This window comes from Corvus hawaiiensis, chromosome 3 (assembly GCF_020740725.1).
Source record: "Corvus hawaiiensis isolate bCorHaw1 chromosome 3, bCorHaw1.pri.cur, whole genome shotgun sequence".
NCBI lineage: Eukaryota > Metazoa > Chordata > Aves > Passeriformes > Corvidae > Corvus > Corvus hawaiiensis.
This window is the reverse complement of record NC_063215.1, coordinates 59361992-59379994: the sequence shown is the minus strand read 5'-3', so window position 1 is coordinate 59379994 and position 18003 is coordinate 59361992. Positions and strand designations below refer to the sequence as shown.

Here is an 18003-nt window from a genome sequence, read left to right as displayed (position 1 = left end):
TGATTTTGCTATTTGAATGTTTTCTCAGTAGAAGGAATTTGATGAAGGAGCCCCCATTACATGAGCCATGTCTCCTGTGTACACAAGCCATTCAAGTGTGTAGGTTGGTGTTGCAGCACTGACTTCAGAGCTGCTCTGCTTCTTTGACAGAGAAGCAGCTGGGGCCCAGAACAGAGGGATTTGGAGATTGTAGGGCACTGCATTCCAGCTTCCACCCCAGGCTGGTGACACCCCCTGAAGCCCTTTACATATTTCTGGCACCTGAACTGAGATCAGGTCAGCTGCTGACTCACCTAGCATTTCAGAAAAGAGTTCAGGGGATGCAGAATCATCTTTGACATGTCTTGGCTTCCCTTCCAATATCCACAAGCTTCATGTGGCTTAGAGTGGAACTCTGCTGCTGGAGTAAAAGATTTGTTTTTATATATGCCAAAACTTTTTCCAGTGCATCTTGAGTTTCTCTGTCCAAACAATTTCATGATGTTTCTATTCAGCTCTCTCACTGACAGTGCTTCTTGATTCATTTAGCTGGAGAGGCTAAAATTAACTTCATTGCGAGATCTGGAAAAAATTCCTTTAGGGCATGAAATCCAATAAGATAAACCAAGAAACGTTGGTTTATGAACATTTCAAGGCACTAGGGAAATAATATTACCATTTCAATGAATTGTATTATTGCAACTGAATAAACATTTCCAAAGCAAGTTTTATAGTCGTTACTTTGAATGTTATGGTGACTTTTAAGGCAATAAAAAGATGGTTTAATCTTTTTCTGAACTGAAGTGCAATTCCAGGAAGTATAAAGCTTTTAAAAATAGAAGTTACCGGTTGGTAGCACATGCCTGGAAGGCAGGGACTCCTGACTCCTGGTCCCTTAGTACCCAGGGGACCACAACAATCCCTTTAAACTGGTTGGACTTCACCTTGGAATTACTCTTTACGTTTCTTTTGTTGTTTTGCTCCAGCTTCAGGATATTTGTGTAAGAATCAACTACTTAGACCTGTAAAGTCTTAGATGATTGAAGGCCCTGGCAGGGATGTGTTCCCATGTGTGGAAAGGCAGAATTTGGGTGACATTTTCATCACACCGTCCAGAGCAGCTGGAGGTAGCGTGCGGAGAGTGCTGCAGTCAGGCTGCTCTCTTCTGCCTCTTCTAGCAAAGACAGTCCTTCGTCTTTGCATAATTTGGTGCAGTTGTGAGTGTGGAGTAAACCTGAATGTTGGCATCCCATTCCTGCTGCTCATCAATCAAGTTGGCTGTGAGCTATGCTTTGTTGACAGCAGTTTCTGGGCTGGAAGGTGAGGAATTTTAAAATGCACCACAAAACTTGACTCTCTTTAGGAAATTGCCAGCCTGTGTGCTACTCTGGCATGCCTCAAACTGCTAACTAAGTGCCACCCTTCCCTGTCTTTTCTAGCTCCTTATGTGACCTATCTCAATAAGGATCCAGCAGCCCCCTGCTCCTTGACAGAGGCCCTGGAGCATTTCCAAGTGGAGAGCCTTGATGAAATCATCCCTAATGACTTCAGAGAGAAAGATCAGCGTCCCCTGAAAGCCCCTCACAACATCACGGTCGTGGCAGTTGAGGGCTGTCACTCCTTTGTCATTGTGGACTGGGCCAAACCTGCTCAAGGAGACATGGTAACAGGTACTCTCTTGAGGGTTTCTCTCCTGATGGGAGAGTGGAGAAGGGGAAGGTTTTCTTAAATGACCATTTTACTTTAAACTGAGCTGATGGCTCATGAAGTTCTCACTCCTCTGCAGTTTTCTGTGGGAGGTGAGTTACTTTCTGAGGAATGAGAAGGGTCCATCAGTCATCCCTCAGTGCCAGAGTGAGTGAGCAGCCCATGTTGGTCCAGATCTTGAGATTTTGGCACTGATTTTGTGACAGTGGTTCTGAAGGCATCACATCCTGCCTGTGTGGTAGCTGTAATAGTACTTTGCTTGACTGAGCACTTCTGCCCCCAGGTAGTGCCCTCAGCTTCACTGCAGCCACCTCCAGGGCCTGCTTTGGAACATCTTTCACACTTGGCTGCAGTCTGTTACAAGCAGATGTGACTGCGTGGCTGGACCTGGTCTGGGTCCTGCCTGGCTGTGGGTGTGGCTACAGGAGTGGACTACCTGTGGAGGGGCTTCTGGCTTGGTGATCTTCTAGTCTGCTTTTGTTTTCTTTTTTTGTAGGAAAATAATGTAAATTCTCACAGTCAGTTATCTTGGAATCTGGGGCCAAGGCAATGCTTAGCTTGTTTTACTGAAATTTTGATCAAATAACAGTCTGACAAGCAAGGTTCTGAGAATTTTGTATAATTTTAATTTTTTTTCCCAAAAAAACTCTGATATTTCTGACTGTATTAGTGTCTGCACAATCATTGTGTCACTTAAAACAGTGAATGGGTTGCCTCTGTCATCTTTTTGCCTTCATTGTGTTTTAAATCAGAATTCACAACTGGATGCCATCCTCTGATGTAATGCTCCATCATTATTAGCTAATGATAGGAAATTGTTATAGGCTGGGATTTTCCAGGAGGGTTAGGCATGGAATCACTTTAATATTTCAAAGATGTTTCCACTCCTTTTAATCCATAAAATTTACTGTGACACCTAGGGATATAATTTATTTAAAATATAATTAGAATCCTCCCAACTGTTTGTCTTTCCTGTTTACAGGCTATCTGGTTTACAGTGCATCCTATGATGACTTTTTAAAGAATAAGTGGTCAACCAGGACTGCAGGGTCTACTCACTTGCCAATTGAGAACCTGAAGCCCAACACACGGTAAGGATTTGATCCACTCCTTTTCAGCTCTGTTAAGGAAGTAAAACAAATTTTGAGAATTGTCAGTTGTTTTTCTTGGTCTTAGTATAAATGCTTACATCTGATTTAAATTTTACTCATTCTGTTGGACAGCAAACTGTTCTACAAACTGCACAACAACATGATATCTTTACCAAATTAACCCTGGAGCCAATGGCAGTGTGTACATGGTATATATGTTTGTATGTATAAGAACACATACCAGTAACAAAGAAAATCTTGTTTTAAAATGCATTTTCTAGTCTTTTGCATAACTGAATCAAATGTTAGGGGGGAAAATATACTAAAATATGCTAAAATATACCCGTGATGTGACTTGATGTGATGTGGGTCATTCCAACATACGTGTGGCCAAGATTTGGTGCCTGAGGGCTGCTGTGGAAATGCTGCCCACTAGTCTGTTTTCGCTTTCTGTTCACATATGTAGTGCTGGAAGAGAAGGCTTGGTGGTATAAAGTGAGGCTGTGGCAATTGCTCAGAAGTCAGTTTGGCAGGAGCTTTAGGTCTTTATCTTGCAAAAAATCTGACTGAAATGGCAGAACGAGAATGCATGCTTCACATGATACTGGAATAATTTGTGGCGACTGGGGGGAAAGTAAACAGCTACAGAGGGACTGCATTAAAATTACTCCGTCTGATAAGTCGGATTTACTCTAAGCAGATGCTATTGGCTGCTGGGTGTCCCATGAGGGGTTATAGGTGGTGCAATCTTGCAGCATGGGCAGTGTATGAGAAACAGGTTGGCATCTTGGCTGAAGTCAGCACCAGAGAAGATTTCAAGCTCTCCTGGAAAACATCTGCCTGGTGTTTAGGTTTTACAAACAAAACGGAAATCTGTGTTTAATCCGTGTCATAAGTTTTCTTCTGAGGCCTGGTCTGACCTCCATTTGAGAAGTGGAAGTTTTTCCATTAGTGAAACTCTGATCAGATTCAGTGGGCACAGGAGCTGCTTCCTTGTGCCACGTGATTGTAAACACTAAACTACTTAAAACCATATTAAATCTTTAAACCAGTAGTTTTGACAAGGTCCCTTCCCTAACCTTAATTCCCAGCTGTCACAGAAGATGATGCAAAGGGCTGAACAGCATCTGCTCAACCACTACATCCAGTCTTCTGCACTCAGAAACATTATAATCCTTGCCATAAATATTTCAGTCCCCTTCCTAGGTATGGTTAGGCTTTTTCCTGCCTTTTTTAGGAAATCTGTCTCAGTGCCTGATGGGAGTAACTAGATAGTCTCATGATTTAAAACACTGTCCTTCACAATCATATCTCCAGGTCTCCTGAAATCTTTCTCTCTGTCCACTTGGGTTTTGTTCCATCTGGGGATATTTTGATCCCACAGTGCCTGCTACCAATTCCAGTGTTGTACAGAGTATTTCATAGGAGGTTCTCAAACATTTACTCAGGACTTAAAATTGCAAACAGAGCCTGGATCTTCTGTTTCAGGGAGCCAGATGCACCAAAAATTTGTTTCCTTTCTACATCTCCATTAAAACAAAGCCACGGTCTGTCCAACAAGCAGCATCAACCACAGCTGGCTTCTGTGTGCCACGAGGGCCACACAAAAGAGCTAAAATGTCCATGAAACCGTTGTCCTGTGCAAGTGGTAGACCTGTGTGGCACATACCTACCTCACGCCAGCTCCGTAGGAAGGTCCTCTTCAAGCTTGGCTCCAATGTCTTATTATAAAATTTGTTGTAAATATTGAACAGGGATGTAGTGCTGGGCCGTTTTAGATGGAGGAAGACACTTTGCATTAACCTGTGAACCTGCAAGCACTGATTTACACATTTTTCATATGGAGGGATGGTGTAGTTGTAGGAGGAGGATTTTAGCCCTTGCCATGGAGGTGCATCCTGCCATCTCAGCCTGCCACCAGACGGAGTGCAGGGCTGAGGATCCATGCAGGCATGCCTTTGGAAATTCTGGAAAAAGGAATTTGCATCTAACTAATTTTTTTTAAAAAGTTGCTTCCCTAATTATTACGCTGAGTGATTATCTCACTTTGCGCTGTGAGTGCCAGCTATTTAATTCCAACAGAAGGGAGACACCTTGAATTAAATCAAAGAACAATTTTGCTCCTAATGACAGGCATGTTGAATGATTAGTCATGTAGCCTTAATGAAAAAATGTATTATATATTCAGTGCTCTGTTACAGTTCACTAGAATTGGTATATAAAATCTCGAAGGAAGTTTATTCTTAGGAGGAAAAGCCTTTTTGTTGTCTGTATTGAAAATGAACAACAAATGATACTGCATCTGTTGTGATTCTTCTGTGCCTAATGGTAACAATTCATATGGTTCTGCCTAAGCAAAGTGTAAATCAAATGTACATATTACAAATTTCGTTCATGTATTTATATGATGAAAACCAGTTGAGTTATACTGATTTGAGATTTCCTGGCAAATTCATCAGCTGAAGGATTCTGAGTAATGAAAATGTCAGATTCCTGGATCTAGAATGGCTTTGGCAATTTCTTTTTGTATTTGTCATGTCTGAGAAAGAAGTATATCCTGACTACATTATTTTATTGACATTCTTAATACAGTAGTCATAGCATTGTCTATGTTTAAATCACAGGTCAGCAAGTCATGAGATCTGGCTCTCTTTCTGGTACAATGAGAGGCTTCTTGTGTATATAAAGGCTTAGGAATCAATTTTCCAATTTAGCAAAGAAAAATGTACTCATGACTTCATCACTGGTTTGTTTTTTTAGACAGGCAGGCAACATGAACCATCATATGTCCTAGATGGGCTTCTATGTATGTAACAGGACAGCTGAATGCTCAGTTGTCCTAATTGCATAGGTAATCAGTTCCTGCATTATGCATTGGGTACAAAACTGCATGTTTTTCCCCACTTAACTAGCTGCACAAGATTCTTGGGCTGTTCTCTCTGCTGTTTTGAGGGGGGTCATCTCGCTCATATGTCTGATGGGAATGCTTTGAGGCTACCATGAATACATGTGTATTGAAAGGGTTACTCAGTGCCACTGTGTTGAAAGGTTGGTATCTGATTATACTTCTTCGGAGGCAGTGGGAAGTCAGGTATCCACACTTTCCACTGTGCTTTGAAGCATTATGAAAAAGGTGTGGGCTGGAAAACATTTTTCTCCTGCTCTTCTGAAGCGGTTACAGCAAACACTGAGCTGAGTCAGTTAAGCTTGGTGCTGTGTTGCAGCTCTTTTGGTAACCAGAGTGAGGAATTGCTGCCTTGTGTCCCATCCCTATGGACAGGCTCGTGCTGCTCGCCCCTGTCTTGATCCAGGTGACAAAAGTGCTAGTGAGGGAGGTGTGGATGGATGCAGGTGCCCCATCACAGCATTGGCCAGAAGTGGAGGAGCACATGGGAGGCTTTTTGCCTTCCCTCTCCACTTTCCCCAGACATGCTAAACACTCTTTTATAGAAAAAATCCAGGTCAATAGTTAAAAACAGGCAAATTTTTCTGCCAACAAAAGGATTACTCTGGACATGAGCAAAAAGCACAGTCTTGCTAAATTCTGCCATTTAGTGTGTTTTCTTTCTGCCACAGCGTATGTGTCTTTTAAAACAAGCTGTGAGTTGTTCATGAGCATCATATACTCCTTAATTAAAGGCAGAACTAGCTGCAGAAAGCAGGAGTGAAGTAGGTTTCTGGTGTCAGCTGCAGGACACAGCAGGGACAGGGGACATGCCCCTTGTGCAGACATGGGAACATGTCCCACAGAGGGTCTGACCATGCATGTGCTCCACGTCTGACACACCTACAAGGTAAATCTGTTGCCATGGATGAAGTCCAGACTATTTCAATTCTGGTAGCTTGCACATTGAGTTCACCTAGACAACCTATCTGTAATTTTTAAGGAGTAAACAAGATGCCCTGGCCCATACCCTGGAGATAACCACCTTGCTTCTTGGCAAAACCCAGTGTTCATGTGATTACCACCCTTCGGGCAAAGAAGAATACTATTTGCACATCTTTCCAGCCTTTTCATAAAGATCAGTTTGATTTTAAGGCAAAGCAGTTCACCTTAATTGACAAAAGATACTCCTTTTAATGAAAGAAAAAAAAAAATCACCTTTGCCAAAGGGCTGGGTCAACCATGTCCCCTCTGGTTTATTCTTGTCAGTATTTTCATATGTGCTTAGCTATGCTTAGGGTAGAGAGGCCTTCCATGCCCTGCTATGTGGTTAAGTCTGAGAGGAACAGATACAGCTGATGGTACAGGAAAGTGCACATGGTAAATATTGAGTGGCAGACTAAAAACAGTGAAGTTCTTGCAACAGGCTTCTGTTGAATTTCCCTGCTGCCTGGTAAAGCATGAGCATCAAGTCTCAGCCCAGCATGGCCCATGCAAATGAAGCAGCACTGGCAGGCTTTTGTGCAGGATGGGGAGAGCTTCACCAGGAAGAGCAGCCTGATGTTTTTGATGGGGCAGACTCCCTTTCATCAGCTGTGATACATCAGGCCTGCCATTCAGGTGGGGCACTGTCATGTGAGGTAATCCAGTGCTTGGTGGCAACCATCCATGCAAGTAGTCGCTTGCCATGTTATGTGCGTAGAGTTTTGGAGATGTCTGCTTTTGGATGAGAGGCTAAACCAAGATCCACATGCTATGTGGATATTACAGAGGTACAGTAATTTTTAATTTTTTGATTAATTTCTTTACAAGAATGAAGTTGAGCAAGCAGGCAAGAAAGGAAAACCTAAACTAGGGAATTTTAAAAATTCTGTGCTGGAAATTTTTAAGTAATCTTTCGTTCTAGTTGGTTTCTGTTGGGCTGCTACAAATTTAAAAGGAAAAGAAGAAAACATTAATCCGGGGAAAATTGTCAGGGTAGGCATCAGCTAAAAACCACTGTATTTGGAAATGAACTAAAAATGTACTTAAATGTGTTCTTCTCTAAGGGTAAGGATAAGTTTGCTTCTGTTGAGCAAAGAATGGAGTTCTAGGGGTGAGTCATGTGCTTTGAGTTAAGCATGTGATTTAAATACTTTGGGGAAATCAATAAGACATCATGTGATGCTTTCTTCTATTACTCAAGTATTGTGATCTTAATGCTGCTGGAGTTTTTACAGAAAGGTTAAAAGCTTAGCTTCTAATCTCATATAAATCTGATCCAATTTCAGTTTGCAGTTTACACCACTGCTTTCCTAGGAGTTAATCAGGTTTAAAACTGTTCCTGAGATCTAAATTCGATTTCCTTGCAACTTTTTCTTTTAGTCTTTTGCTATTAGTTGTTTCGTAGAGAATGGATGTCGTTGTATGTGGTTTTTGGAAGGGGGATGATACATAAATAAGTGTTCCAAAAATATGCATGGGAGCAATTGCAAAAAGGAGATGTTTGTCTGTAACAGCCAGCTCATACTCTGGCTCAGTATCCAACTCCATTTAATGCAAAGGACACTCAGTGGAATTCTGCTTTGATTCTTACCCTGCTTTAGCATTATTTATAATTTAGCCATTGCACTGGAACCTGTTTTAATATTATTTCCCTTCTCTTCTTGTTTCAGGTATTATTTTAAAGTCCAAGCAAAGAATCCCTTTGGTTATGGACCTGTTAGCTCTTCCGTCTCATTTATCACAGAATCTGGTATGGTTTGCTTTTTATTTTCATCTCAAAACTCATAATAACAGATGTGGCAGGGCAAAGACTGAAACCAGCATGCCAATAACAGTGATTATTCTGGACTTGCTGCTTTCAGATTATGGGTACTTTTACTTTAATTATTTGTTTTCAGTTAAGATAGGAAAATAATAAGCATTCCTAATGCCACTATGAAAATGTAAGTAATGTTAAAGTCAGTTCCGGGGGAACAGGAAGTTGAATTTCAAATACAAAGGACTACTAATGTTCAACAATACAGAAGCAATGGGAAGGTTAAATGTCTTTGATAGATTGACCAAAAATTTAGTAAATTAGTTTCCTAATTGTGAACAGCTAAACAGTTGGAAGCAGTTGTCTCTGGAAGAAATACAGAAAGCAATAGTTCCATCAGACAGGCGCAAAGTTCTCTGTTCTTTTTTTTTTTGACAAGGCATGCTGCTCTTTCACAAGGCTGAAAGTACAATCAAGAGCAACACCCCCTTCTAAAAATAGTAGGTTAAATGAGCTATTTTTCTCCTGTTTCTTCTACTTCCATCAAGCCAGAGGCCACCGACTCCACTGAATAATAAAGGACAAATTTTTCAAGTCTTTACTTGAGTGAAAGGTCTTGTTGTTTCTTGCAAATTTTGCCCTTTTAATGACATGGGGTTTTCGCAGTGTCTGCCTTTGCTCATTTGCCTTCACTCTGTAGTGCTCACTTCAGAAGCTCCACTAAGAACTGTGGAAGTAAATCATCACAGAAGGGAGGCAAAAATGCAAGATAAGTCAGTGGTCCTGGATAATGTATTCAGATTTTCCTTAAATGAATAAGAGGCTCAAGTATTAATTCAGGCATAATATTTGACATTGCCCAGGTGGCCAAGAAGGCCGATGGCATCCTGGTCTGTATCAGCAATAGTGTGGCCAGCAGGACCAGGGCAGTGATTGTGCCCCTGTACTCGGCACTCCTGAGGTCGCACCTCACGTCCTGTGTTCAGTTTTGGGCCCCTCACTACAAGGGAGACTTTGAGGTGCTGGAACATTTCTAGAGAAGGGCTGTCAAGCTTTGGAACAGGCTGCCCAGGGAAGTGGTGGAGTCTCCATCCCTGGAGGTATTTAAAAGACATGTAGACGTGGCACTGAGGCACATGATTTAGTGGAGGACTTGGCAGTGCTGGGTTGACAGTGGACTCAGTGATCTTAAAGACCTTTTTCCAACCTAAACAATTACATGATTCTGTGCTGTATCTTGCAGATTGTTTTCTTGCTGCCAGTATATGGGCCTGAATGCCTAGTTTTCCCATCTAAAATCAGCTTCTTTGTGAGCTTTATTTAACATGCTATATACACCAAATTTAAAGTTTTGTTTGCAGCACTGATCTTTTAAGCCACTTAAAAGTGGCTTTGCAGCTGGCACAAGTACAAAAACAGGTTGCTAAATGCAAGGCCCAGTGGTATAATTACAGTGATGGAATAGATCATAAGAGAAAGAAATTGCTAATTCAGAGTACTCTTCTAATGCAAGTGTAAGGTTTGAGCTGATGGGAATATTCAATAAAGAATGCCATCATAGGATGAAGCACCTTATTGAAAATGTTCAATCAGTGACTGTATGTTTTATGTTATAAAACAAGGTTTGGAACAAAATACTAAATTTTCTATTTATTTTTTTCTTCTAGACAATCCTCTCCTCATTGTCAGGCCACCTGGTACGTCTTTCTCCGTTGTTTCATTCATGAAGTGCATAAAGCCTGTGCAAAACACTTAGAATACAGGAATGAGAAACATTTTTAAACATGCAGTTTTAGGTACAGTTTTAAACAGGAACAGGTAGTAATTCATGGGACTAATTCACAAAACATTTTTTGTCTTAAGACCCCTTATTCTGTTTCCTGGAAAGAAACCTTGTAAAGATATGTTCCAATAAGCACTTGATTTTGGCCCATCTTTTTCCCTGGTACAACAGCTTTAATTGCTTGGTAATAAGCAGTAAACTATGTTACTTCTGTATCTGTGTCTTTCAGTTGCCTTAGCATAGCTTGAATGGCACGATCAGGTTTCTCTCTCTCTCCCTAGTTCTGGTGCTTATCTGTAAAAATCATCATGCCCTTATAAATGCTTAAAAAGTCAAGAATATATTACTGACCTGAATGACATGCCACAAAGCTGTTTAGCTTGCTTTGTATTTCCAAATTTGCAATAAGCTAGTTCAGCCCGTAATCAGAAAATCTGATTTGCTGGTGCTGGGACTAACCTTGCTGACATGAACACTGGTAGGGTAACCCCAGGCAGGACATGCTCTCAGAAGAGATGCAGGAAAAAAGACCTCATGGTTATTACGCTCTGTCAGCTTTCCTAAGGAGTTAAAATGGTTGGTTCTGGATTTTTTGCTACACTGTTCATGAAAACAGTGTCCAGTATAGCCTTTCCTTCTCTGTTTTGTTGTGCTTGCTAGTCTGGTTTCTTTCTGTCCTCTGAAGTCTCTGAGCAGTGATTGCTGGTGGAAGTGTTTGCAGGATTTGGTCCATGTGCCTAGTGAGAGGAAGAATGACTAACAGAAAAAACTTTCAATCTCATTTGTAAACCACCTGGAAATAGCAGAGTAAAAACAGGGCTTTGGGCTGTAGCTAGAGAGAAAAATACCAATTATCACATTGGAAGCTTTTTGTATCATTCTGTATTCATTAACACAACAGCATTTTCAAAATAAATTATAATGTCTTGGCTAGTACAAAGCAAACATTTAGGTAAGCCAGTAGCAATATTTAGTCTTTTGCAATGCAATTAGGCAGTCTTCTCTGCAGCACTGCTCTGAACAGAGTTCCCCAGGAAAGGTTTCACTTGTCTGTTATTGGAAACTCATCTGTTTTGATGTAATCTGGGGAAACAAAGCAGAAAAGTACGTTTGTGATACGATCTTTTTAACCAAATAGCAAGAACAGACTTCGCAGGCTGTTGTTCACCATGGAGTTCTTAACGTCTGTTCTTCTGTAAAAGGGTTATGTTTTATACTTAGTCTTAAAATGCAAGTCACTGTCAGACCTAAGATCAAGCTGTGTTAAGAAAAGAAACTGTGTAATACTAGGTAGAGAAGAAGTCTTACTAAAACAATTAAGACTGTACTTAAAACTGTGGTTCAGTACATGAAATAGTATTTTAATCATTTAAACAGTTATTATTGTCTACTGCCTAAGAGGGATTTAATGAAGTCTCTAAGATTTTTTTAAATAGTATTTTTTCTTGAAGTACTATTTCTGAATATAAAAAAGTCATGCATTAATCTGCTGCAGCATGTCTTGTAAAACATATTAGATATTAACTTCTGCAAAGCTTGGACTGAAATGTTAAAGTCTGTCCCTATTGTGGGATTTATTTTTTTCTCCAAGGCGGTGAGCCTATCTGGATCCCTTTCACTTTTAAATATGACCCCACCTACTCAGACTGCACTGGCAAGCAGTACGTGAAACGAACTTGGTACCGCAAGTTTGTAGGAGTGGTTCTTTGCAACTCCCTAAGGTACAAAATTTACCTCAGTGATGACCTGAAAGGTAGGCACCAAGATTAATTTCCTGCTGCATGATTACTTGTCATCTCCTGTCTTCTGGCTCTTCATTTCATGCATGGCAGAATTGTGTGACCACTATGTGGGAGTCCTTCTCTCAAGAAGAATTAGCAGTAGCTCTTACACGGGTGCATTGGCTGAGAGATAATGAAGAAAACTTTCCATATTGTTGATCTGGGATTATGGGATTATCTCAATGTCCTTTCAGGCTATGCTAATAACTATTGTAGTGCCTTGGTATAGTTTCAATAGAGTGTTTGAATGTCTGTTAGAGAAAGAGAGCTCCACAGTTTTTAATTTTCATTTGAGACTGAAGTCAAGCTAACAGCATTGACATATTGAGCATTTTTTACTTTCACATGATATATTTCAACTAATCCAGTTGAAATTCTCTCCACCTGTCACCTGTAGTACACTGCCCATGGACTTGCAAAATGGGGACTACTCCTTACTGAGCTGTAACCCATTTATTTTCCATAATTTCTGCTTCCATACTGTGAAGGTAGCATTCTCCCTCTTTCCAGTCACTGTTTGTTCATTGGTAATACTGTCTGTGTCACTGTAACATTCTTCCCGTTTTCTTCCACAACTGCTTTCCTGGCGGTAAAGAGTATCCCAAACATAAGTATTGCTGAGTTAAGTAATCTGTCTGTATCCCTCTTCAGATACCTTCTACAGCATTGGGGATAGCTGGGGAAGGGGTGAGGACCACTGCCAATTTGTGGATTCACACCTGGATGGAAGAACGGGACCTCAGTCATACATTGAAGCCCTGCCCACCATCCGAGGTACAGCAATGGGGGAGTGGGATGCTGGCCAGGAGCCTGTTATCCCATCTGTGGGATTAAGGGGTAAGGAGCAGAGCACAGAGTGGAGCTCTGTCCACAGCTGCTGGCAGCTCTCCAAGGAGTCCAGCTGATGCAGTAGCTGAGAACATTATGCAAGACCCACAGGATTTGTGGGTGCAGAGAGAGAGAGAGACAGAGACAGAAAGAAAGGGGCATATCATGCAGATACTATGCAGGAACAAAATGCAAAATCAAGCAAACAGAAAAATGGTATAGGTCTATGAAACCTTTCTCTTATTGATAAGACCTGCCTCATTGAATTGAGGTGCAAAACCTCTTCCATGTGCTTAAAGGAGCCAGCAACATCTTTGCAAATACAGCTTTTGTGAACGATTTCTATTAGTTCATTCAATGCAAAACACAAAGGAATATGTCTAGTGACTTAAGGTAAGTACTTTCATTCTGGCCTGGTAGATACCTCTCTCAGAGGGAAAATTCTTACCTTGAAGGAGTTCTCTGAGCAAATTGCTCACCTCACATAACCAAGAGGGTGACAGCTTGCTTCACAAAATGAAACCAATCATGGAAGTCAGGCAATCTTTTCAGTAAGTCTCTTGGTTTAAATTACTCGGTTAGCTTTAGTGGTTTCAGGTTAAATTATGTGTTGATATTCTTTGCATGGTGGCGTTACCAGGAAGAAACTGAAATAGTGATTGATATTTGTGTATCACTGTGAAGTACTGCACTTCTTAGCTCAGAAGACAGATGATTAATCCAGATGTGTATATACTAGGTCTGGGAGACAGAGATAGAGAGCACACAAAAGTTTTATTATTGGCACAAGCCATGAGTGTTTCAGATGTTCCAATGCACGAGCTATGCGGACAAGAATGCTGCACCTCTTCTAATGCTTTAAGCAGTCACATTCTTTCTGCAGATGAATTAAAAGGGGAAGGGAGGGCTTAGTTCAGTATTTACTGCATGAAATGATACCTTTTTGTTTTGTGAAAAGCTGACTTTTAGTCTATTAAGCCCTGTGAGATAATATGATTTGATGGTATTTTTTGCCCCAGAGTCCTTCATATATTTAAACTGACTTAGAAACTTCATAAACACAGCTGAAATATGCCTACTTTTTTGAGTGAAATGCAGAAGCTCTTTGGCAGACCACAGCATTACACAATAGTTAAAGAGATTTTGAGCAGTAAAACCAATCAAAACTACAAGAAATATGAAAGACCAGAGTTAGATCATTCAAGAAAGATCTCAGCCAAATACCAGGGCAAGCCAATACCCTTTTGATACAGCTCCCTGCCAGACAGTTTATAAATTTTCATTTGTGCTGTGGGATTGATTCTCACTGCATCTGCTACTTTTGTTAAATTGATGTGTCTTTGTTCTGGAATACAAATGGTTGTTTTTCTCCTGACAGGGTATTACCGCCAGTACCGCCAGGAGCCTGTATCATTTGGACGCATTGGATACACAACACCTTACTACTATGTGGGCTGGTATGAGTGTGGTGTGCCCATCCCAGGGAAATGGTAGCAGTCTGCTTTCCTGTCTTAAGTAGACCATGCTTTTCGAATTATTTCTACCAGAGGACTGTGAGCATCTGATTTGGAAAAGGAAAAAAAAAAAAGATAAATGGGGCAAACCAGTGAAGACCAGCTGCTCAAGAAACCCTCGTGAAGACAAACATGGACACCCTTTACCAGCCTAAATCTGTGGTGCTACTTGATTTCTGCTTGGAAGCAGGGATAAGATATAAGTTTGGTGTCCTACCTTCCTCCTCTGTGTCTTTAAGGCACAGAGAGAAGGTTGCAACGTGTGCAACCTGTGAAAATTAGAACTGCATTAGCCATGAAAATTTGGAAGTTTATTATATCTTACAGGAACGACCTAAGCATGCTGTGCTTGCTTAATGGGATGCTAAACTGTCTTTTGCTGCCTGGTGGGGCTCCCCTATGCAATCATGCCATGTAACTGGCCACCCACCAAAGGCAGTATATTCTCCTGAAGACTTACCCTGTGGGTTCACCCACTGCTGGACTAATCACCAGGTCACAGTGTAAATTCACTTTGAGATATATCTGTATCTGTATCTATATAAATACAGTACTGTACATCTGCAGAAATACTTCTTAGAGATGCTGAGATCTTCTTGTTCACTAGATAAATATGTTTGGAATTTTTATGTAAAAGGTGCTGTTAATTCTTTGAAATATTGCTATGCACAATATATTAACCAAGGAAAGAGCTGTATTCTTCTTGTGAGTACTGTTGATGTAACATCTGAATTATTGATAAAAGACCTGTGTCCCACTTCCTTGGCAGCCTTTGGACTGGACATTCAATGGGATTCTCCCCCTCTATCCATGTTAGAGTAGCACTGTATCATCCAGCGAAAACACATACACAGCAGTTCATCAGCATCAATTAAGCTTTCTGTCCTTTACTATTTAAAAGTTTTAATGCAACTTTCCGTCAATCCATTCTCATCTTATTTTGTATGTTATTTATTCCTTGTCGGTATCTTTCACGTTACTGTGCAGAGGCATAGCGTGAGTAATTTGGAAATTAGAAACTGCTTTTAACTTATTTGCTCTCTGAAAAGAAGCCCAAGCCACCAATACAGGAGTCAACTAGCAGGGGCTCATTTGACCATGGGGACAAATTGGGATACACTTCTTTTTAAATACTACTGACATCTCTTCCAAACAGACCAGATAGCAGAAACTGACATGAATGAGAGGTATAATAATGATTTTTCAGAAGGCATTTGGAAGCTTGCAATAATGTAGAATTTTTGTAGTCCTTCTGGGCAATGTAGCATTAATGGTTTCTTCAGTACCATTCATTGTCTTAACGTTTTATGGTAACATCTCAACAACCTTTGCTCATGTTAGTAAGACTCAGCTGTTCTGGCAGCCTGGGAGAGTAGCAGTAACCTGGGGGACAGATCCAATCTCTGGTCCATCTCTCACTCTTTTTCCAGCTTACATGTAGTGTAGGTCTAACACCTCTTGAGGTGTTTCCTGTAGTTATTTTAAATTGCATGGGGGCAAAAAAGGGAGCTAAAGTGATTAAAAGAGCATTTTCTTTTTCATGGTGATTCGGGTTTTAACATTTTAATTTTTCTTTGGCTTCAGTACAGTGCCAAATATATGGTCTTGAAGTATAACTTTTTTCCCTAATAAACCTATGATACATGGTTCCATTTCTATTTCATCCTTTCTGGTCATCTGTGTCAACTAATCTAAGTGACAAATTGTTAGTTTTCAAAAAATCCTCCTTGAGACAGGAGTAAGTGTCAGCTTTTTGTAAGGGACTGGAAGCATGTGAATGTGTTGTTCCCTTTCGAAGATGGTTAGCAGCTAGTGTGGAGTTACCAAGAGCAAATCATGCCTGACCACCCTGATCATGTTCTTTGTTGAAATTACTGCCTCTGTGCACAGGGGAGAAAAGGGAATGTCATTGGCTTCTGTAAAGCATTTGGCATGGTCTCCCAATGTCTGCTTGTATTGAAACTGGTGGAACATGGCTTGGAGACTTGGTCTTTAAAGTGGAATGCACGGATGGAGTGCACCATCAGCAAGTTTGCCACTGACACTAAACTGGGGCTGTGGAGCAGTTTATGTGCTGAGGGCAGAGCTGCTCAACAGAGGGACTTTTACAGGCTGGAGAAACGAAATGTCAAGAAACTCATGCAGTTCAGCAAAGGGAAGTGAAAAGTCCCCCCTGTTGGTCCTTGTGGCAATACAGGCTGGGATGACTGTCCAGAGAGCAGCTTTGCAGAAGAGCTGCATTTTACCTTCAGAGATCACAGGTAAATTCTGATTTGTTCATCTGCAGAGACATAGTTTCTTCTTCTCTGATGGAAATACCTTTGGGGTGGGACAGTCCCATTCAGAGATAATCATTATGGGTGAAGATCTGATACAGTACTTTTTTCTGCAGCCTCAGCTGAGGAGGAAGTCGGGGTGCTGGGGCAGGGGTGGAGGCTGTTGTGCACTCTTCCCCTCCAGTGTGAATCTTCTCTGAGGCTAAACTAGCCAGGGCAGTCAGTAGTGGGGCACAGCAGGGAAACATGTGAAGTACAGTGGTGTGCAGCCTGTTGCCTTCACTTTGAGGTCTGGGTAAGTCCTCTGTGCTGTATGAGGTGATCTGATTGACACATTTGCATCCTTTGCCCTGTGCGTAGGGTAAACATGTTACTGTGATACCAGGTAGTTTCTTGATGAGATGATGCTGATCTTGTGGTGCGATTACAGAGGTGACTAAAAACCATGTGGGCCAGGAAAGCCATGTCCCATCCAGATCCTCTCTTCAAGGCCCTGTCAGTGTCCTGAACAATGGGCTGCCCTCCCCTTTCCTTCCCTATGTCCTTGCTGCCCCCATGACACACTGGTCCTGCCATGCCACCATAGGAGAAGCAGCACACCCGCTTGGGAGCTAAACTTCCTCTCAGCTGAAGCAGCTGTTCAGCTTTGTGGCTGCCCTGCGTATCAGGGAGTGTCATGCGACTTTGGATAGTGCTAATGGGAGAGGAACGGGTCTTTTCCTCTCTCAGCTCTCCTCCCATGCCCCTCTTACTGGCAACACCACATCTGCATCTGGTTTTCAAGCTCTTGGCGCCAGCTCAGAGAATGCCATGTCCCTTCAGAGGCTCTGAGGGGTGTTGCACCACCCCTGCTTTCTTGTCTAAGTGACCTTGAGGGAACAGGATGGAGGAGAAGAAGGATCCCCACAGAGAGAAAATTCACACAGCTTGGGCCTGCATCGCCTCTGGTCCAAGTCTCTCAGGGGTGGAGGGATGCCAGGGCCCTGCCTGGTGGGGAATTGTACAGAGTTGAAAAAGAAAGGGATGAAAACACAACGGAGGAAGGGGTGGGGACGAAAAGACAAGCAAGCTGCTCAAAGCATTGTCTGGCCTGGTCAGTTCCAGATGCTAATCTCTGATCACTGTACCATATTTTTGTGAGAATTGGGATTTCTGCCTCAAAGGCAGCAGGAACAATTGCCAACGTGTGACAAATGCCAATGGTTCTCAGGGGCAGCCAAAGCCATGCATGTGGACCCAGCATGTGAACAGAGGAACTCTTTGGTGATGAAGGAAGCATTGAGTGTCACTTGGAAAGATAATAGAAGGCCTTCATGGGAGGTAACCCAGCCCTCTGAACAATGTGAAAAGATCCTTGCAGTTCCTCTCTACAAGGAACTATACAGTTTTCTGTCCTCAGAACTCATGCCCTCTTTTCTCA

General features: G+C 41.7%; 1 protein-coding gene across 1 annotated transcript in view; it reads left to right on the top strand.

The window, feature by feature from the left end:
- Positions 1–15068, top strand: part of FNDC1 (fibronectin type III domain containing 1) — a 60580-nt gene extending 45512 nt beyond the window's left edge. The window contains exons 14-20 of the mRNA XM_048298860.1: positions 1419–1649; positions 2669–2777; positions 8316–8395; positions 10069–10098; positions 11776–11937; positions 12617–12739; positions 14172–15068. Of these exons, the coding sequence (XP_048154817.1) occupies positions 1419–1649; positions 2669–2777; positions 8316–8395; positions 10069–10098; positions 11776–11937; positions 12617–12739; positions 14172–14287 (851 nt within the window). The 3' untranslated portion in view covers positions 14288–15068. The remainder of the gene's footprint in view (positions 1–1418; positions 1650–2668; positions 2778–8315; positions 8396–10068; positions 10099–11775; positions 11938–12616; positions 12740–14171) is intronic.
- The last annotated feature ends 2935 nt before the right edge of the window (positions 15069–18003 follow it).